This window comes from Mauremys reevesii, linkage group 21, assembly GCF_016161935.1.
Source record: "Mauremys reevesii isolate NIE-2019 linkage group 21, ASM1616193v1, whole genome shotgun sequence".
NCBI classification, from domain to species: Eukaryota; Metazoa; Chordata; order Testudines; family Geoemydidae; genus Mauremys; species Mauremys reevesii.
This window is the reverse complement of record NC_052643.1, coordinates 11372038-11388375: the sequence shown is the minus strand read 5'-3', so window position 1 is coordinate 11388375 and position 16338 is coordinate 11372038. Positions and strand designations below refer to the sequence as shown.

General features: G+C 47.9%; 1 protein-coding gene across 5 annotated transcripts in view; it reads right to left on the bottom strand.

Annotated features, from left to right (window-relative positions):
• Nucleotides 1-16338, bottom strand: part of SAMD11 (sterile alpha motif domain containing 11) — a 180310-nt gene that overhangs the window by 89075 nt on the left and 74897 nt on the right. For all 5 annotated transcript variants that reach the window (XM_039509263.1, XM_039509264.1, XM_039509265.1 and 2 more), the window contains exon 4: nucleotides 14581-14631. In XM_039509263.1, the coding sequence (XP_039365197.1) occupies nucleotides 14581-14631 (51 nt within the window). The remainder of the gene's footprint in view (nucleotides 1-14580; nucleotides 14632-16338) is intronic.

Sequence of the window (16338 nt, the reverse complement as noted above, 5' to 3'; positions counted from 1 at the left end):
TTACAAGAACAATAAAAGCCCTCTGCCTGCCCGCTCCGCCCCCCCACACACACACACAGCAAAGGGTTAACTATTTCCTAGGAAAGCTGGCCTGAGAGTCATCTTGGGATGAGAAATTCAGCAAAATAACTTTCCCTCGGGGGCCCTTGAGTAGCCAGGCAAGGTCAACGGCTCCAGCACTCCCCGCAGGTAAGACCAGGGTCCCTGAGTCAGCTGAATGCAGGGAAAGGATGGGGATCAGGGAGAGCAAGCAGCTCAGACTGATCAAGATCCCCCTCCCTGCCCCCCAGCTTATCACCTAGCACAAACACCCAGCAAAAGCTCCTAATCGTATACTGCCCGGCCAATACTTCTCTTCCCAGGTCGATGGGGGACAGAGCAGCCCCAGCAGGATAAGGGCTAAAGCTGGCCACACAAGGATTTGGGTCAAGGATTTGCAGGCTGTGAGCAGGTGACTAATAAAGCAGCAGCGAGGGGGAGAGCAGCAGAGTTTGTTTGGATATTAAACAATAGGCAGCATGACCCGCTGATCGAATAGGTCGCTTGTCCATAGGCGATACGCTGATCAGCCCCCAGCAAAGCAGCTCGAAGCCAGCAAGGGAGCCGTGCAATAAGGAAGGGCAGCCTCTCTCCTCCGTCTCACCACTCTACCTGTCCTCTTCCCATCCCTCCTGCCAGCATGGCACAGCTGTGATGAGCTGGGCAGCCTCGTTTCTCCCTCCTCTCCCGCCCAGAAAGCTGCTCCGAAGCAGCAAACCAACCCCTCCTGGCGCAAGTACGCGGGGGGGGTGGGGGGGGAGGAGAAGTGCTGCCACGCCCGTTCCGAGGAAGGACTGCTTCATTGGGCCTACGTCATCCCTGTCCTGCTCAGAGATGGAGCATTTCATCTTCAAGGGCTGTCAATTTCCATCCCTCTTCTAAACACCACTTACATTACACACAGCAAAGACATTTTAAGAGAATCTCAAATGGGGGGCGGGAGGGAGATGACCCTGAGAGAGAATGATAGGAGCATCCACTAAACTCCCTACTCAGACCATCACCTGTGCAATCAAAGCCGGGCTCCCAACTGCAGGCCAGGCAAGGAGAGCCAGGTCCCTAGTAACCGTCTGAGACTTTCCTGTTCACTCTGCTTTCTTCCCCACTTTCCATCCTCACCAGACCAGGAAAGCAGGGGGTACACTGAAGGGTGTGCATTTGCCAAAAGGCCATGACGCAGGTGCACTCTGCTCCTGAATCCCAGCCACCCTGGTGACTCATGCCCTAAGAGAATGATCTGCATAAGAGCTTAGAGAGCAAAACCATCCCCTTCCTCCCTCCAGCTATGCTCCCCAGTTCAGTGGAAGGCCACCCACAAACTGTTTGCTTGTTTTAATACCAGTCACCACCCCATGCGTCAGAGACAGCATTGATGGACAGCTGGAGGTCAGGAGACATGGGTCCTATTCCCAGCTCTGCCGCTGAAACTCTGTGTGTGACCTTATGCATGTCACTGGTCCTCTCCGTGCCTCAGTTCCCTCATCTGTAAAATGGGGATACCAATATTTACCTGCTGACTCAGTTAACACTTTGGAGATTCTCAGGGGGATGACGCTATAAAAATGCAAAGTGCTGCTAGTGCTAAACCTCCGAAGTTGCATTTTCAGGCTCCCCGCCCTGTTTCCTGAACTTGCCCCCCTCTTACTCACTTCTCTATCTGCCGTGGAAACCCAGAACTAGAACTTCACCTGCAGGTGCACACCTGTGGCTTGCCAGGAGTTCAGCAGCAGCTTCACATGGGCACCCAAGGGCAGAATTGGCCTTAGATGTTTATGGGTCCACTGAAGTCAATGGAAAGACTCCCACTGACCTCCATGGGCATTAGAGCAGGCCCTAAAGCGCTATATTTCTATGCTCCAAATAGAAAAGGAGGTGGAGCCAAGGAGGAGAGATGCCAAACTGGCAATGTCCAGGACAGTGTCTCCCTTCGCTCTGCAGCCCTTCTAGGTTACTCTCTCTCACTGCTCTGGTCTTTGCAGTTGCCTCTTTGCACTTCATCATTATTCCAGGACTCCCAGTCGCACTCTGTCATTCTCAGATGTCACCTTGACAGCCAGCTATTTATCACTACCATCCTCCTACCCACATCTGCCTCTCAGAGCTCTCAACCTTCTGAAGAGATGCTGTCCACGAGACATGTGCCGAGAACAAACAAGCACAGCAGTCCCAGGTGATTGTGAAACCCAGGCCCAACCCTGGGAGATGCAGCCCTAACTGTCCCTGCAGACTTGAGCTGAAAAATTTATCCTGCAACGTCCCAAGCAAAACGCTCGTAAAATTTCATTAATGCTCGTGACAGTTCATAAAAATGATCAGTAGAGCTGGCAACTCCAAAATGAGGTGGAAATAAGTTTAAAGATGTTTTTATTGTAATTCTGCTTCATCTTCCAGGACTTCAAAAGTCCAGAAATAAAATACCATGTCTACAATGGACTACGGATGGGGGCAGAGGAAATTCAGATCTGAAGCATAGGGGCTGGTGCATTGTCAGAGGAACCTTATTCTGAAGGGCAGTCTGGATGTGTGCCCATCTTGTTAGGATGCTCAAGAACCGTTCCCCTTAGGGGATGTCTACACTAGGCATTTCCCCCCAAGATTTCCTGTGTTGCTAACAGGGTAGATAGGGCTCCAGGGTTTTTAGACCCATCAGAACAGGTCTAATGCAGCACACAACTTCAAACGCCAGCAGTTTGAATAGTTACATTTATACCATTGCTATAGTGAGAAACTTAGGGCCAAAAAGCCTAGTGTAGACAAAGTTAGAGTGCGGGTGTAACCTCTGAGGAAGGGAGAAAGTGAGTATGGGGCACATTAGGAATAAAATGGGAATCTAAATCCCCCCAAAAAAATTCAAAACAAAACCAGCAGAATCTTCAATCTGGTTTGCCACTGCCCACCTCCATCCCCGGCTGGACACGCTTCCCTTCCAAGTGAGACAGCTTGCTCCTATTTGTAAAAGTGTGAGGACCACAAAAACAAAATGCTAGGACCATATATAGATTACACAAGAGCATCCTTAGCAAGGCATGATCCTTGCAGGTTCCTCATTGAGCCACAGATCCTTGTACCATCCATTTATGGCACTTGCATTATTGTTGGTACGGGCAGCCTATCCCAGCAGGCAGCAGTATTCTGCACTGTCCTCTGTTGTGCGGTCCCGGGTGACTTTCCTACAAGGCCTGGATCCCAAAGACCCTGTGCTAATCTGCTCCTCTATGGGACTATAATCTACCGTGCTGGGGCAGAGGCGTCCTTGGGGTTGTCAAGCTCCTAAAAACAATTGCTATCCCCACCCACCCACTCACCCACAGTTGATAGGCAGCAATCCAACAAGGATCCGGTAGAGTTCGGAAGGACTCTCCCTGATGGTCCACCTTTGCCAGCTCACCCACCACAACAGCTACAACCTCCCATACATCTTCCCTCCGAACATCCATCAAGCCTTGCGTCATCGATCATTCCCTGACCACAGCCAACATGGCCACTAACACAAAAAAATAGAGGAGCTGAAGCCCACCCTGGTGAGCAGTGCAGCCCCTCACTGGGGCCTCTGATGATACTGCAACACAAAGAGCATCAACACTAACAGCCATCACTCAAACTCCCTCCTTCTGAGCAGGATCCCGGGTGGCTTCTCAGAGAATAAACAGCCGGCCTCAGCAGTCCGCCTTAGAAATTATGGGATGGCAGCGCCATCTTAGGTCTGCGAGCTTCCTGTAGGAGCACAACTTGAGGGGTGCAGGCTTCATACTTTCTGTAGGCCGAGCACATTGTGCACACCCAGGGTTCTCTGCACCCCTCCCTTCCCCCTCGGTGCCACTCCCCAATCCTCTGCTATTTCAGGGACTGCCACCCGCTCCCTCATGCCAGGGGCTCTGTGACCTGTATACATCCCTCACCACCTACCACTGTCCCCTGTTCACCCACCCAGCACAAGGGCTCTGTGTGCACCCCATTCACTCCTTTCTCCCCTACCCCCATGCAAGGTGTCTGTATGCACCCCCATTTCCCCCTGGCTCCCCTGGCAGAGTGTCCCATTTCCCTCTCTCCCACATACCAGGGACTGTGCGTGCCACCCCATTACCTGTTCCCCCACCAGGTTCCTGCTCCCCTCCACAGCCCCCCTGCTTTCCCATCCCTATCTTCACTCTGGCATCCTGCTTTCCCTCACCAGTACTACTCCTCACCCCCGCCCCCGATTCCTTCCGGGTCCTTTGCTTTGACCTCCACCCACGCGCTTCCCCCGGCTTCAGGTCCATGCTTTGTCTCCTCTCCTCCTCCATGTCCCCTCCCAACCACAAGACCCTGTTCCCCCCCATGCAAACTCTCCTTGCAAGGTTCTCTTATTTCTGTTAAAAGTCTGCGATACTTACAATCTCCCCAGACAGTATCAAGCTGCTGCCTCTGATATACAGAGGCAGCAATAGGGGGCAGCATAAAGATTCCCCAGCCTGCAGCACCAGCCAGCCTGGAGACTCCTATATTAACTCTAAATCAGGCTTTTCCGGAATTCCCATGTGCACCAAAATCAACAGGCTTGTGCCCACTGAGGTGCAGAATATTCCTTCAAATTTTGGCATTGATCGGATGCAGCATTCCAAAGTTATCGCACTCCAGGCAGACAGTCAGAGAAATGCCATTGTGTTGAGGGCCGGACCTCGCCTCACTCAGCCAATCAATAAAATACTTCACCGCTAAATCCTCAGCCCATTACATCGCTACTTTGAGTTGCAGAAACCCTGGAACAATAGGCGATTTGAAACGGGCACCGTTAAGGGATAGGGTTAGAAAATGAAACTCAGGGACTGAACATGAGACCCAGCATGAATCCTCCAAATATCAATTATTAAAGATAAGAAAGCCAGAAGCTCAAATTTGAATCCTTCCAAATTTCAGCAGGGGAAGTCAGGCTGAATCTCCCGATCCAAAAGCAGATTCGACCCACAACCAGAAGGAGCCAATTCTCTGTTCCCTGTCTGTGTGCAGCTGAAGTCTCCTGAGAATGTGCTCCCAAAATTTCAGCCAAGATGATGCACATTCCAGTAAGATCCCACAAGCTCTCAAGAGGTCTTCAAATCTACAGCTCCCCAAGATTCCTCCCAACTCCGCTGCACAGGGCCATTAGCTCCGCTTTTATGATATACTGGGAATTACAGTAAGAGGGCAATGTACATGCTGGGGGGCATAGACGTGCACTATTCACAAACACACATTCTGTTTGTTCACCCAAAAATCCATGGAAACAAGGCCATGGATAACACAAGACCTACCCGAGTAACTGTGCTGTGCAAGACTCCTTGGTAATTCCAAATCCTGAATAAGGCACAGAAACAGCTTTAATAGCAAACAGCACATTGAAGCTCAGCAGCAGAGGTTCCTAAATAGACCAGGGTTAAGGCTCTCGCACGTTGCAGCTGCAGATCAAAGTTCACCCACTGATATGGTCTCCAAGGAGCCTCACGCAAGACATCCCCCTGATAGGGATTTTAGGAGCATTTCTGCTCTTAACCTCTAGAATCATCTTTGGCCACTAAGGAGCACGTATGCAGTGTCCACGAATCAGCAAAGTAAGAAGTGGAAAAGGCTACCTAGCAGCTCATTCTAGCTCAGCCCGGCGAGGAACCAGTGCAGAATTGTTCTTTGCAGTATATTTTCTAGCACTCTTCCCAGACTATTTTTCCATGACTCAGACCTCCAGCCTTGGGATAATACTCCAGAACCTAACAGCTCTCACCATTAGGAGGTCAAACAGAAAAGGGGTCTCCCTCCCTGCACGGCCTTAAAGAAAATATTCCAGACAAGCTAGAGTGATTGTTCATTCCTTCCCACTATGCGTCTTTTCTGGGTTTCTGAGCCACCAATGAAATGAAGTGACCCAAGGGCCACAGGCACTCTAGCCAAGAACCAAAAGCCAGTCCCGTTTCCACCTGAAGTGCCTCGTGAAGTAGCTGAAGCAAAAGCTGGGCTCATGACAAGTGCATAGCAGCTCCTCCCAGTGCATCCCAATGATGTCTACATTCTTGATCTTCACACACATGCTTCGTGGGTGGATCAATACAAACACAGCACAAGCTGCTCAGATTTATCTGCAACAATTGTAAGCCCCGGCAGTTCTGCCCCTTGGCCGAACCCTACGAACCGCTCTTCTCTCCAACTCAGAACGTTCTTGTTAAAGCCTATAAGCTACTCGGATTTGGGTTCCTTTCTTTCTTTTTTTTCCAGTTAAACAAAAGAAAAGGTCCGTTTATTACTCAGTTGGCAACTATTGTCTGAAACCAAACAGGTATGTCATCGAACAAACTGTTTGCCCGTCTAGAAAGTCTCTTCCCTCCTGACCGCCAACAAGGGGTTTTGTGAGCCAGGAGTTTCCTTGTTTATTTTGGCTTTGCCATCAGGAAGCAGGTCCTGGTACAAGGCTTTAGCAACCTGCAATAGTTACAGAGGTGAGGGCCCTTTATACTTCCTCCAAGAGGAGTATTACAGAATTCCCACAGGCAGAAGTGAGCCCCCATCACATTGCAATGGGAACGCCAATTACTCAAGCCACATTTTTTCTTTTATCTTCCCTTCCTTGAGTTTTCATTGCTGTACTGTTCCACTGATACCCTGCATGTGTGTGTCACATCCCACCTTCACAGCCGCTTATAACTATCATGGGCTCCGTGACGCTGGTGTAAATCAGGAGTCACTCACAGGGGCTGAAGACAGGGAAGTCACAGAGCTATTGCCCCTCACTTTTGAGAACCTGAACTTGGCTGGGAGCACCAAGGGGGGAGGGGCCAGGACCAGAGCTGGGCAGCGTAACAGTGGAGCTCCTTCCCTGCTGGCAGGATGGAGGGGCAGCTAGGCCATATCTGAGTGAGCACTGCACTCTGGCGCATGGGGTTGCAACACCACTCAAGTTTGGCCTGTTTTGGTTGCTCCCCCCACCCTTTTGCAGTCCTTCCAGAGCCCATGGAGTCAAGGGACCCATTCCAGAGTCATGTCTGTATAACCAAGAGCAGCAGAATGCAGCTGTAAAGGACAAATCTACCGTGTGTTCCCCGGGTGCTTTCCCCATCTCACGGCACCCCCTTCACGATGAACAAACCGGGCACACACATTTAACAGTGAGGGTGATTAACCACAGGAGCAAAATACAAAGTGCTGGATTCTCTTGGCTCCTAATCCAAGGCTGGAAGCCTTTTCTGGGAGAGCTGCTTTATCCAAATGCAAGTCACTGGGCTCCCGCACAGGGGTAACTGAGTGACATTTAATGGCCAGTGATATGCTAGAGGTCAAACTAGATGATCTGCTCATCCCTTTTGGCCTTAAATTCAGAGTCTACAATGCAGCAGCAGGGCAGGATTGCAATCTAGCATTCCACGGTTACTGTCCCACCATCGTATCTGCCACTGGTGGAGTATGGTCAGGTACCCAGTCCTCCCGGTATATGATGCAGCATGGGGGGTGGGGGGTGTACAGCACTCCATTTTAAAGCAAGAGCCGTGTGAATCCCACTGCATGCACCCCCTGCCCCAGTCACCCTGAGCCATGCTGCTTGGGAGTAGCAGCTTGGCTCTGGGGACTTAAACTTAGCCAGCATCTCTCCACTTCACACCGCCCTGATCCCAACCATAAGGGCAAGATTTGACTCTTATTACTTAAGTAAGCCTCATCTTCAAGTCCACCTTCATGTAGTTAATTAAACTCCGAACCAGCCCCATTTTACTGATGGGGAAATCGAGGCACAGGTTAGGTGACTTGCTTGAGACCACAGAGGGAGTCCATGTGAGAGCTGGGGTTAGACATGAGCAGATCCTGGCTCCCCTCCTTGTGCACACATCAACCTATTCCTAGGCACTCTTGCTACTTTGCCTAATTTGCCAGCGCTTGGCCTTTTCTGCTGCAACTGCATGGTCTAAATCCAATGACCACTGGATCAGTTAGCAGCAGATGCTGATGACTGGAAGACTTTAAAGGGTCGTACCCATCCTCCATCAGCTCAAAGCCCCCTGAATCCCTACCCTGGGTTTCCTAGATTAAAGCATTGCAGGTCACCAGCAAATACCAAACCTTCCTATATTAATGCTTTAAAGGGCAACATAGTGTTATACTTTGATGCCTGATAACATTACCTGCATCATACAATGATACTTTCTGCTGCTTCAGCGGCATCCTTGAGATGCATGTAGCTGTCTGCTTTATGCTTTTTATTTTCCCCTCTCTTCCCTTCTTCTTTCCCCCTTTACTACTTTCGTTTTCACTGTGCATCTTCCAGGGGAATAAGCAAAATCAGCTAGTTCTATTTCTCTTCTCACATATTCTTCACTGTGCCCCAATTTAACAACTTCTTCAAATAGCCTTCTTTATTCTTCCGTCAGCACAATTTTCTTTCTTTCTTTTTTAAACGTGGGTGGCCCCATCTACACAGAGCAAACAAATGCATTCAACAATCCAGGTTATGCACCGCTTAAGCTCAGTCCTTGCTGAACAGGATACAGCAGCATTTGGCAGATTCATGTGGATGAGGCCAAAACTATGGTACAGCCGGATTTAAACAAAAATACAAACAAACCAAGGTTCTGAGCTAGGTCCATGTGTGGTCTAAAGCACATTCTAATCTGCCTTGGTCCAGTCCAGAATGGCTGATCAGACCTACCACGTTTAAAAGGTGGTTTTAAATACAGTTACTTGCTCCGGGTAGCAGGGGCCTTTGCTTTCCTTATAAGACTTTGTGGCTCTTTCATATCCGATGCATCCAGAAGAAATTCTCCACTGGGAAGGCCAGTTTGCTTGGTAGGTCCCATCACTCTGTTGGTCTGAGTGGATTTTCCATACATACGAGCTCCTGAGGCGCATGCCCCATTCAGCTAAAGCAAAGTGATTCATTCCTCTCTCCAGCCTCTTCATTCTTTCACCTCTTTCCCACAGCAGATCTTCAAGGTGCCTTCAATACATTTTCTGCATTTTGTTCATGGTGTGGTCTGACGGCTTGAGCCCAGGATGAGCAGCAGAACTCCTGGGTTCCCTCAGACAAGTCACTTAACCTCCATTTTGTCTCAATCTCTCCATACTTAAGAGTACGACATATACCAACACCTTCCTCACAAAGCAGGCAGGCTTCACTGTGTGTAAAGTGTTTAGAGGTCCTGGGATGAGCGTCAAGTTTATCTGCTGGCTGTAACACTGAACAGCATTAAAGGAAGGTGTTCTCATTCCTGGCCTCTCTCTACCTTCTCACCCAGCTCCATCCATAACCACTCGCGGACAATATTTTTGCCCCATCAGGCACTGGGAGCTTAACCCAGAATTCCAATGGGCAGAGGAGACTGCGGGAACTGTGGGATAGCTACTCACAGTGAACCGCTCCGTAAGTCGATGCTAGCCACGGTAGTGAGGACGCACTCTGCCGACTTAATGCACTTACTGGGGACATACACAATCGACTCTATAAAAACGACCTAATTTCATAGTGTAGACATACCCAGAGAAACAGAACAGCATCATACAGGTGGGAAACACCCTCCACCTGGCACTTTCACGCATACAGCCCACTCTTTATGATGCGCTTCAGCATGAGGAGCCTAATCCGGACAAGGGTGCACCTGGCTCCCGCTGAAATCAGGGGGAGGTGAGAGCACTCAGCTCCTTGTCTGAATTGCTCAGCTCCCGGCAAAGATGGGCCCCAAGAGCCTGCTTGTTACTGTGAAACCTGACAGGCTTTTCTCAAAATAAAAGGAAAGTGCCTGGTTTGCTGAACAATTTTAAGGCGTTTTAGAAAAGCGTCCGCGAGAACACCACATCTGTGCAAGGGCACGTTACTGTACGGAGCCCATTGTTTTCAACAGAGGCACTTGGGAACTTTGCTAAAACACCAGCCCTGGCCATCACATTAACTTCAAAGCATAAAAGAAAAAGGAGCACCTGGCAGGCCCTCGGAGAGATCTTAATCTCCCTTTTCAGGGCAGTTCCCAATGTTGATCTTTTGGTGCCTGTGTGCAGACCTGTATGTACCCAATTAAACCTCCTTTCATCAAGGGCAACACAGACAGCGACTGTAAGGTGACCAGACTCCAACAAATCCAGGCAACCTCTGACGACTTGGAAAGGAAGATCAAAGGCAACCTTTTGACAGAGAGGCAGGGCAAGTCAGAAGGCAACACCCTTTTGATTGAAAAGAGTGGGGGAGAGAACCACATGACAGTGCGGTGCAGCATAAAGGTATCGCAGCAGGAGTCTGGGATGACCTGCATAACTCATGAGTAGTGAGTTATGTGTGTCACCTCGAACAAGGGTCAGTAAAACCTTTATGCCGCCCCATCATGTAGTCCAGTGGCGCCATATATTTCACAGAGTTGTAAGGCAATTTAGGTCGCTTAAACAGACGCAAGTTTCTTTTCTGCCCTGGCAAATCAGGGGCGTTAAATATCTACGTGACCTAGATGACAGGCTCAAATTTGCACCCACTGTCATCTACATCTGAACTGGAGGCCGAAGCTGAAAATTGGGGGCCTGATTTGCAGAGGTGCTGAGCACCCACAGTCGGCAGGGGTCAGCAGACTGAGGGGGACAGCGACTTCAGCTGGAGTCTGAGAGAGCAACAGACGCCGGCAGAAGTCAACGTCGCCCCTGCAGCTTCCTCCAATGGCAGAAAGCAGCAGGGTGCAGAGGGGAAAGCAGACAGGCATGAGGGTGAGCAGGGATTTGAGGGGCTGATGGGGGAGGCAGTGGGAACGTGGGGTAGGGGCAGAGGGAAGCAGTGACAGGGAACTGAGAGGGGCTGCAGCACGGGTGGTGAGGGGAAGAGCCCTGTTCACTCCTACCTCAGCTTCTCTGTGCTTCAGCCCAGACCGAAGCCAAAATGGCAGTGCCAGGGGAAACCTTTCCAAGTACCAATGCCCAAGCTAGTATGTTGCCAAGGAGCCTTTAAGGAGTCAGACCATTGACTCTCTAGAGCCAATCGAACGGTAGCATGCAAATTGGCTGTAGAGGAAGAGGGGTGATTGGCTGAGTTACCTCTGATTTCACAATGGACACCTGAGTGTTCACCTGGCCAGGTCGAGTCTATTATGGAGGCATCGGTCAGGGTTCTACAGTTAAGGCTGAGTTGGGTTTGTACTTAAACCAGGGATTCTACCTCTTTGTTATTCCCCCAAATTACAGCACTTATAGCTTGAGTACAGAATGGAATTTACAAATAAATATGTTAATTAATTTGAATTAAAATTAATTTTAAATTGGCTCCTTGAAGAAATTTACTAGCTGTCAGCGTCAGGCCTGCTTTGTCTCAGATTAGCTTAATAATGGAATAACAGACTACCCACATAGTCAAAACTCATTGAAATCTCATGCAGAGGCTACACTTCAAGAAATCAGAATGTGATTTAGCTAAATTATTGACCATTATATCTATTTGTTATATGGGGCCAGGTCACCAGCTCAGGTCACTTAGCTGAGGCCGTTGTGTCACCAGAAGGATAGAACATTGCTTTGTGTAGGGCCTACATAAACAATTAAGCAATTACAGTGAACACCCAGTTGGAATACAAAAGAATTCCCAACCAGATGTTAAGCCAAATTCTGCCCCTTTTTGCTAAGCATTGTCCCTTTAAATGTTTCTTACTAGTAAACGAGTGTTAAGAATCCACAAATCTCATGTTTCAGGGCATCAGTTGGTTGCACAATTAGTTTGCTGCATTACAGGGAACTGGCTGCTTTTTGCTGGAACATTAGGACTGGCCAATTCTTGAGGTAACTGGAGCAGATGTTTGATTTGCTTTTTGCAAAACTTGTTTCTTACCAGATAACTGCCAAGTCACAATGATAGTGGGCATGCAATGGACTGAGTTCTCAGAGTACTGTGGAAAAGGACTGTCCAAATGTTGGAACTAAGTTGTGAGGAAAGAGCTACAGGAAATAAACAGTTAAATGGGGGAAGACAGAGAAATCTGCTCACAGACATAAAAATTAAACCTTTATTTCAGCCTTGGCATTGCAGTTTCAAAAATAATATTTTTAAAAGGTGGGAATTTGAATTTTCAAAAGGTGTGTGCACCTTTAGTCACCGCTATTAAACTCCAGACTGATTGTTCACATGGCTATTAGTTAAGGCTTGTATAAGCACTTTCATTAGAAACCTCCGGTCTTTTTAGGAGCTTATAACTGGGCCATAAAATTTCACTCCAGGCTGAAATTTATCATGCAAAGGTCTGCCGGGAAGGAATCCATTCATTTGAATTTTCAAGTCCCATAACCTTAAAGCAACAACATAGGGACCTTATCCTGAAAGTTGTCTGGACATGGAACTCCTAATGGTGTCAATGATCTGACTGAGGTGAGCTTGCAAGACCGGGTCTTAGAATCTCCTGATTTGGGCTGTGGTTTTGTACTCTTAACATTTTAAGAATGAAATTTTCCCACGCTTGGGCTGAATGCTGCACAGATTTAAACCCCAATTAAGCCCACTGCTTTCAATGGCTCCTAATGGGGTGTGAATCAGCACAAATTTCACACCTCACTCCACAGTGCCTTCAATGCTCCAAATGAGGATGCCCAGGCCTCCATTCAGCCAAGAACTTAAGCACATGCTTAAATGCTTGGTTGAATAGGGATGGACTTATGTGTGTACCTAAATGCTTTGCTGAATCAAATCAGGGACCAAGAAAATAAATAAAAATAATAAAACAACAAAGATCTCACTCCATGGTTTATAATTTAGCTGAGAACCTTCACACAAATACCTCCAATAAAACAGCCCAAACTGTCTGATTTAAAGTTCAGGAGTTTTGGTGGGGGGCGGGGGCAGAGGGTGTCAAAAATACAATCTTTCTCCTAAGGTCCTCTTGCCTCCCTGCCACTCCACACAAGATTTTATGGGGGGCTCACAGCCAGGAAGCAGACGTTGTCTGATTTGTGTTTGAAGGGCAGGTGATAGAGTTGGAAGTTATTTCTAATACACTCGCCTGCTGCCACTGATATTTACTTTTCATGAAACATTCTGAGGCTTATAAAGAGAGAACAACCCAGATCAGCTGCAATATTGAAATTTACATGTTTTCTAGAGCTGCTACCTTATGTTCTCTTGGGTAAGTACTACATCAGGATGCAGCGAGACAGTCATACAGTGCTAGTCGAAAACTCATCAGATAAATTATTCAATTAAATGCCCTTGCTTGTCCTTAGATTCTGAGCTCCGGAAATCATGGGCCCTCCTTGGAAAGCACCTAGCACATAATGGACAGTATTGCAACTAAAATCATAATAATATTTTCCCATTGTTCACCTAGTTCTAGAACTGAACAGGAATTCTGCACAGAGCATCAGAAACTGTTGCTGGGTTGTTAATTGAAAGCTAATTAATTTGCATGCTATAAAATGTGAGATCCTCTAGGCCAGATTTTGACTGCAGCCTTAACAGTGTAAATCTGGAGTAACTCCATCAATTTCAATCAATTATCCAGGGCAACCAGGATCAGAATCTGGCCCACTCTGTTTGGGCCCAGCAACATCCTTCTGTAGAAGTGACACTTCCTTCAGGTTTCCCATACCAAGAAGTTTCATGGGAACCACCTGTTCTTTATTAGCCATGTGTAATGATTTATCTCTCCTCCAGAAAACAAACATCATATGCCTGGTTCAAGTACTTCACTGACAAATAGTGAGTTTCATATAAAACAGAAGTTAGAACATGCATTCCTCTCTTCTCTATAAAGGTAAATACTGCGGCTAGACTTTTACAAGGGCTGGATAATTTCATGAGCAGCAGTAACACTTGCAGTTATAGTGTACATACGAACATAAAGGATAGTCAAATCTCATGCTTCAGGGCATCAACTGATCCCTGTAAGGGACAGGAAGGAATTTTTCCCATTTGTGCAAAGCATTGTAATAACAGGCTATTGACACTGTGCAGATTTTGACCTTTTTCCAGTATTGATCACTGCAGGATACCAGACTTAAAAGATGAATGATCCAAACTGGAATGGCAATTCCTACGTTCTCTCTCAGTTAAGGCTTTTCTCTTATTTTATTCTTTTTTTGAAAATGCTTCTCTTTTAAGGTGATTTTAAATGTCTAAATTCCCCCCACGAATGTAGACATTTAAAATTAAAGGTAATTGTAAGAGCCATCAAGTCACTCTCGCAGCTTTAGCCTTTGATCCCACACTCCCTTAAACGCATGCTTAGCATTATGCAGGTGAACGGCCCAGAGGTTCCAATGGAGCTACCCACGTGCAGAACCGCTTGCAGGATCAGGGTCTTAACGATATTGCACAGGCATCTACACACCCACCGCCCACTGATTAGCGCCAGTTAGGGGCACAGTGGTTTTCCATGCTTTGAAAAAGTAGAGCTGAAAAAAACCCCCATCTTTAGATAACAGTAAGTGCATCCTTTTATAAGATTCACTGATTTTTCTTCTCGAAGAAGGAAAGACAGACAGACAGACAGACGGAAAACATGCAGGAATGGTATTTCATTTCTAACTGCATCCATAGGCAAGTAATGTGTATCATAAACTCTTAGCCTACCATACAAAGAGGGTGCCCCAAAATGGTACCTGCAAGAGGTCTCTCGGAAGGAGATGTTTAAATCCCAGTGGGTGTGTATCCTGTTAAACAAACAAAAAAAGAGGTAAGTGACACTTGCCGCACATGACACCTCGTAGAGCTCAGAGACACGCTCGGTCACATCACCAGCCATGCACGTCTAGCATGCTCCTCTGACCTTAGCCCACCCACCGCCACTATCCCCAAATGCATGCTGCTGCGATGAGCCATGCTGCGCACACACCGGCCCTGGTGGGAGCCCACCACAGGCTTTGCTGTGCAGTCAATTAGAGCCCGGTGGGTGACCTGTGCAGTGACGAGAAAACTCCTCTCTCCTGCACGCACCCACACTGATAGGCCAAGGGGGGTGGCAAGACGTTGTCTCAGCTAATAGGGCGAGCTCACGGGAAGCTGAACGGCACTGACATTGCATTCAGAAAACCCTCTATCAAGCCCCCTCCCCGCTTCCCTGTCCTAGCTGTAAATAAATTATTAGCTATTTCCCACCTCAGAAATTAATTGTACATATTCTGTCACTCTGCCTGGTGACGAGCTGGAGCAGTGGATTCCAGATGAACAACATCCTAAATTTAGACCATGACGGGCAGCTAAATTTAGATCATTTCTTCCAGTGCTGTCCTCAGAGTGGGCAGAGGCCATCCTCAGAGTGGACAGTGTCCACCCTGATCTGAATTGGCTATGCTAGGATCTTTTCCCTGCAGCCCCAGGGGCACCCTGTAAGTATCACTTTCGCCTGGCAGCTTACAGAGGATGGCAGCGTCCACTGTTTCATCGGGCCAATAGGATGAAAAATAATTCCCAACCACTGGGGGCCCAAGTTTTCCAGGAAGTTACAGGCAAAACACCTCACCACCTCATCTGCCTGTGAAAAACCAGCCTCTGTAGACACAGGTTGCTGAGAGTGCTAAGCAAATCCGTCTGCAAAGAACGCGCACGGTGAGAGCCTAATGCACATTCGTCTAACGACGGACATCGTCTCTCCCTCTCCCATTCCATCTGGCCTTGATTCAGCAAAGCACTTAAGCAACGTACTTGAAGTCCTTCCAGTTACACCAATGGCCTAATCCAAAGCCCACTGGACTCGACGGGAGTGTGCTGACTTGAACAGGCTTTGAATCAGGCCAGAAAGTGCATAAGCGTGAGCAGTGAAGTCAGCGGGACTTAAGCCCAGGGTTAAGTGCTCTGTTGAATAAGGATGGATTCAAGTTTGCACTTCAACTGGATTGGGATGGATTTATGTGCTTTGCGGGAGTAGGGGCATCTGCTTTAATTCTAGCTCTAAGAAACAGGTGAAAGCAACACTGCACTCTCTCTGCAGTAATCACATATCCAAGGTATAGGACTATTGAGGTCCTTGTTCCTAATGAGAGAATATAACTCGTGTGTGCTTCCCATACGCCTGGCTCAGGAAAGGGAGTCTGGTTCCTTGTCAGTTGGGGGTGAGGAGGTTGTTTGGTCTTTAGCTTGGTCCATGTTGTTCCAGCCATCAAATCATGCTCAGAAGCATATTTATTAATTCCATGTCCAATTTCTTGTCTCTGCCTCCCATTCAACACCTTAGGAAACCTGCTCCAGGGTTCCATTTCCCTGGCCTCACAACTGCAGACAAAAAGATTATAGGAGCATCGGAGATGCTAAGATTACAGCAATAAAAGCTGTAGCTTTGACTTCATAAAACACCAGGGGCAAGGAATGAGTAGCTGTTTAGCAGGGACAGAAGCAGAAGACCTCAATGGGTCTGATGCAAT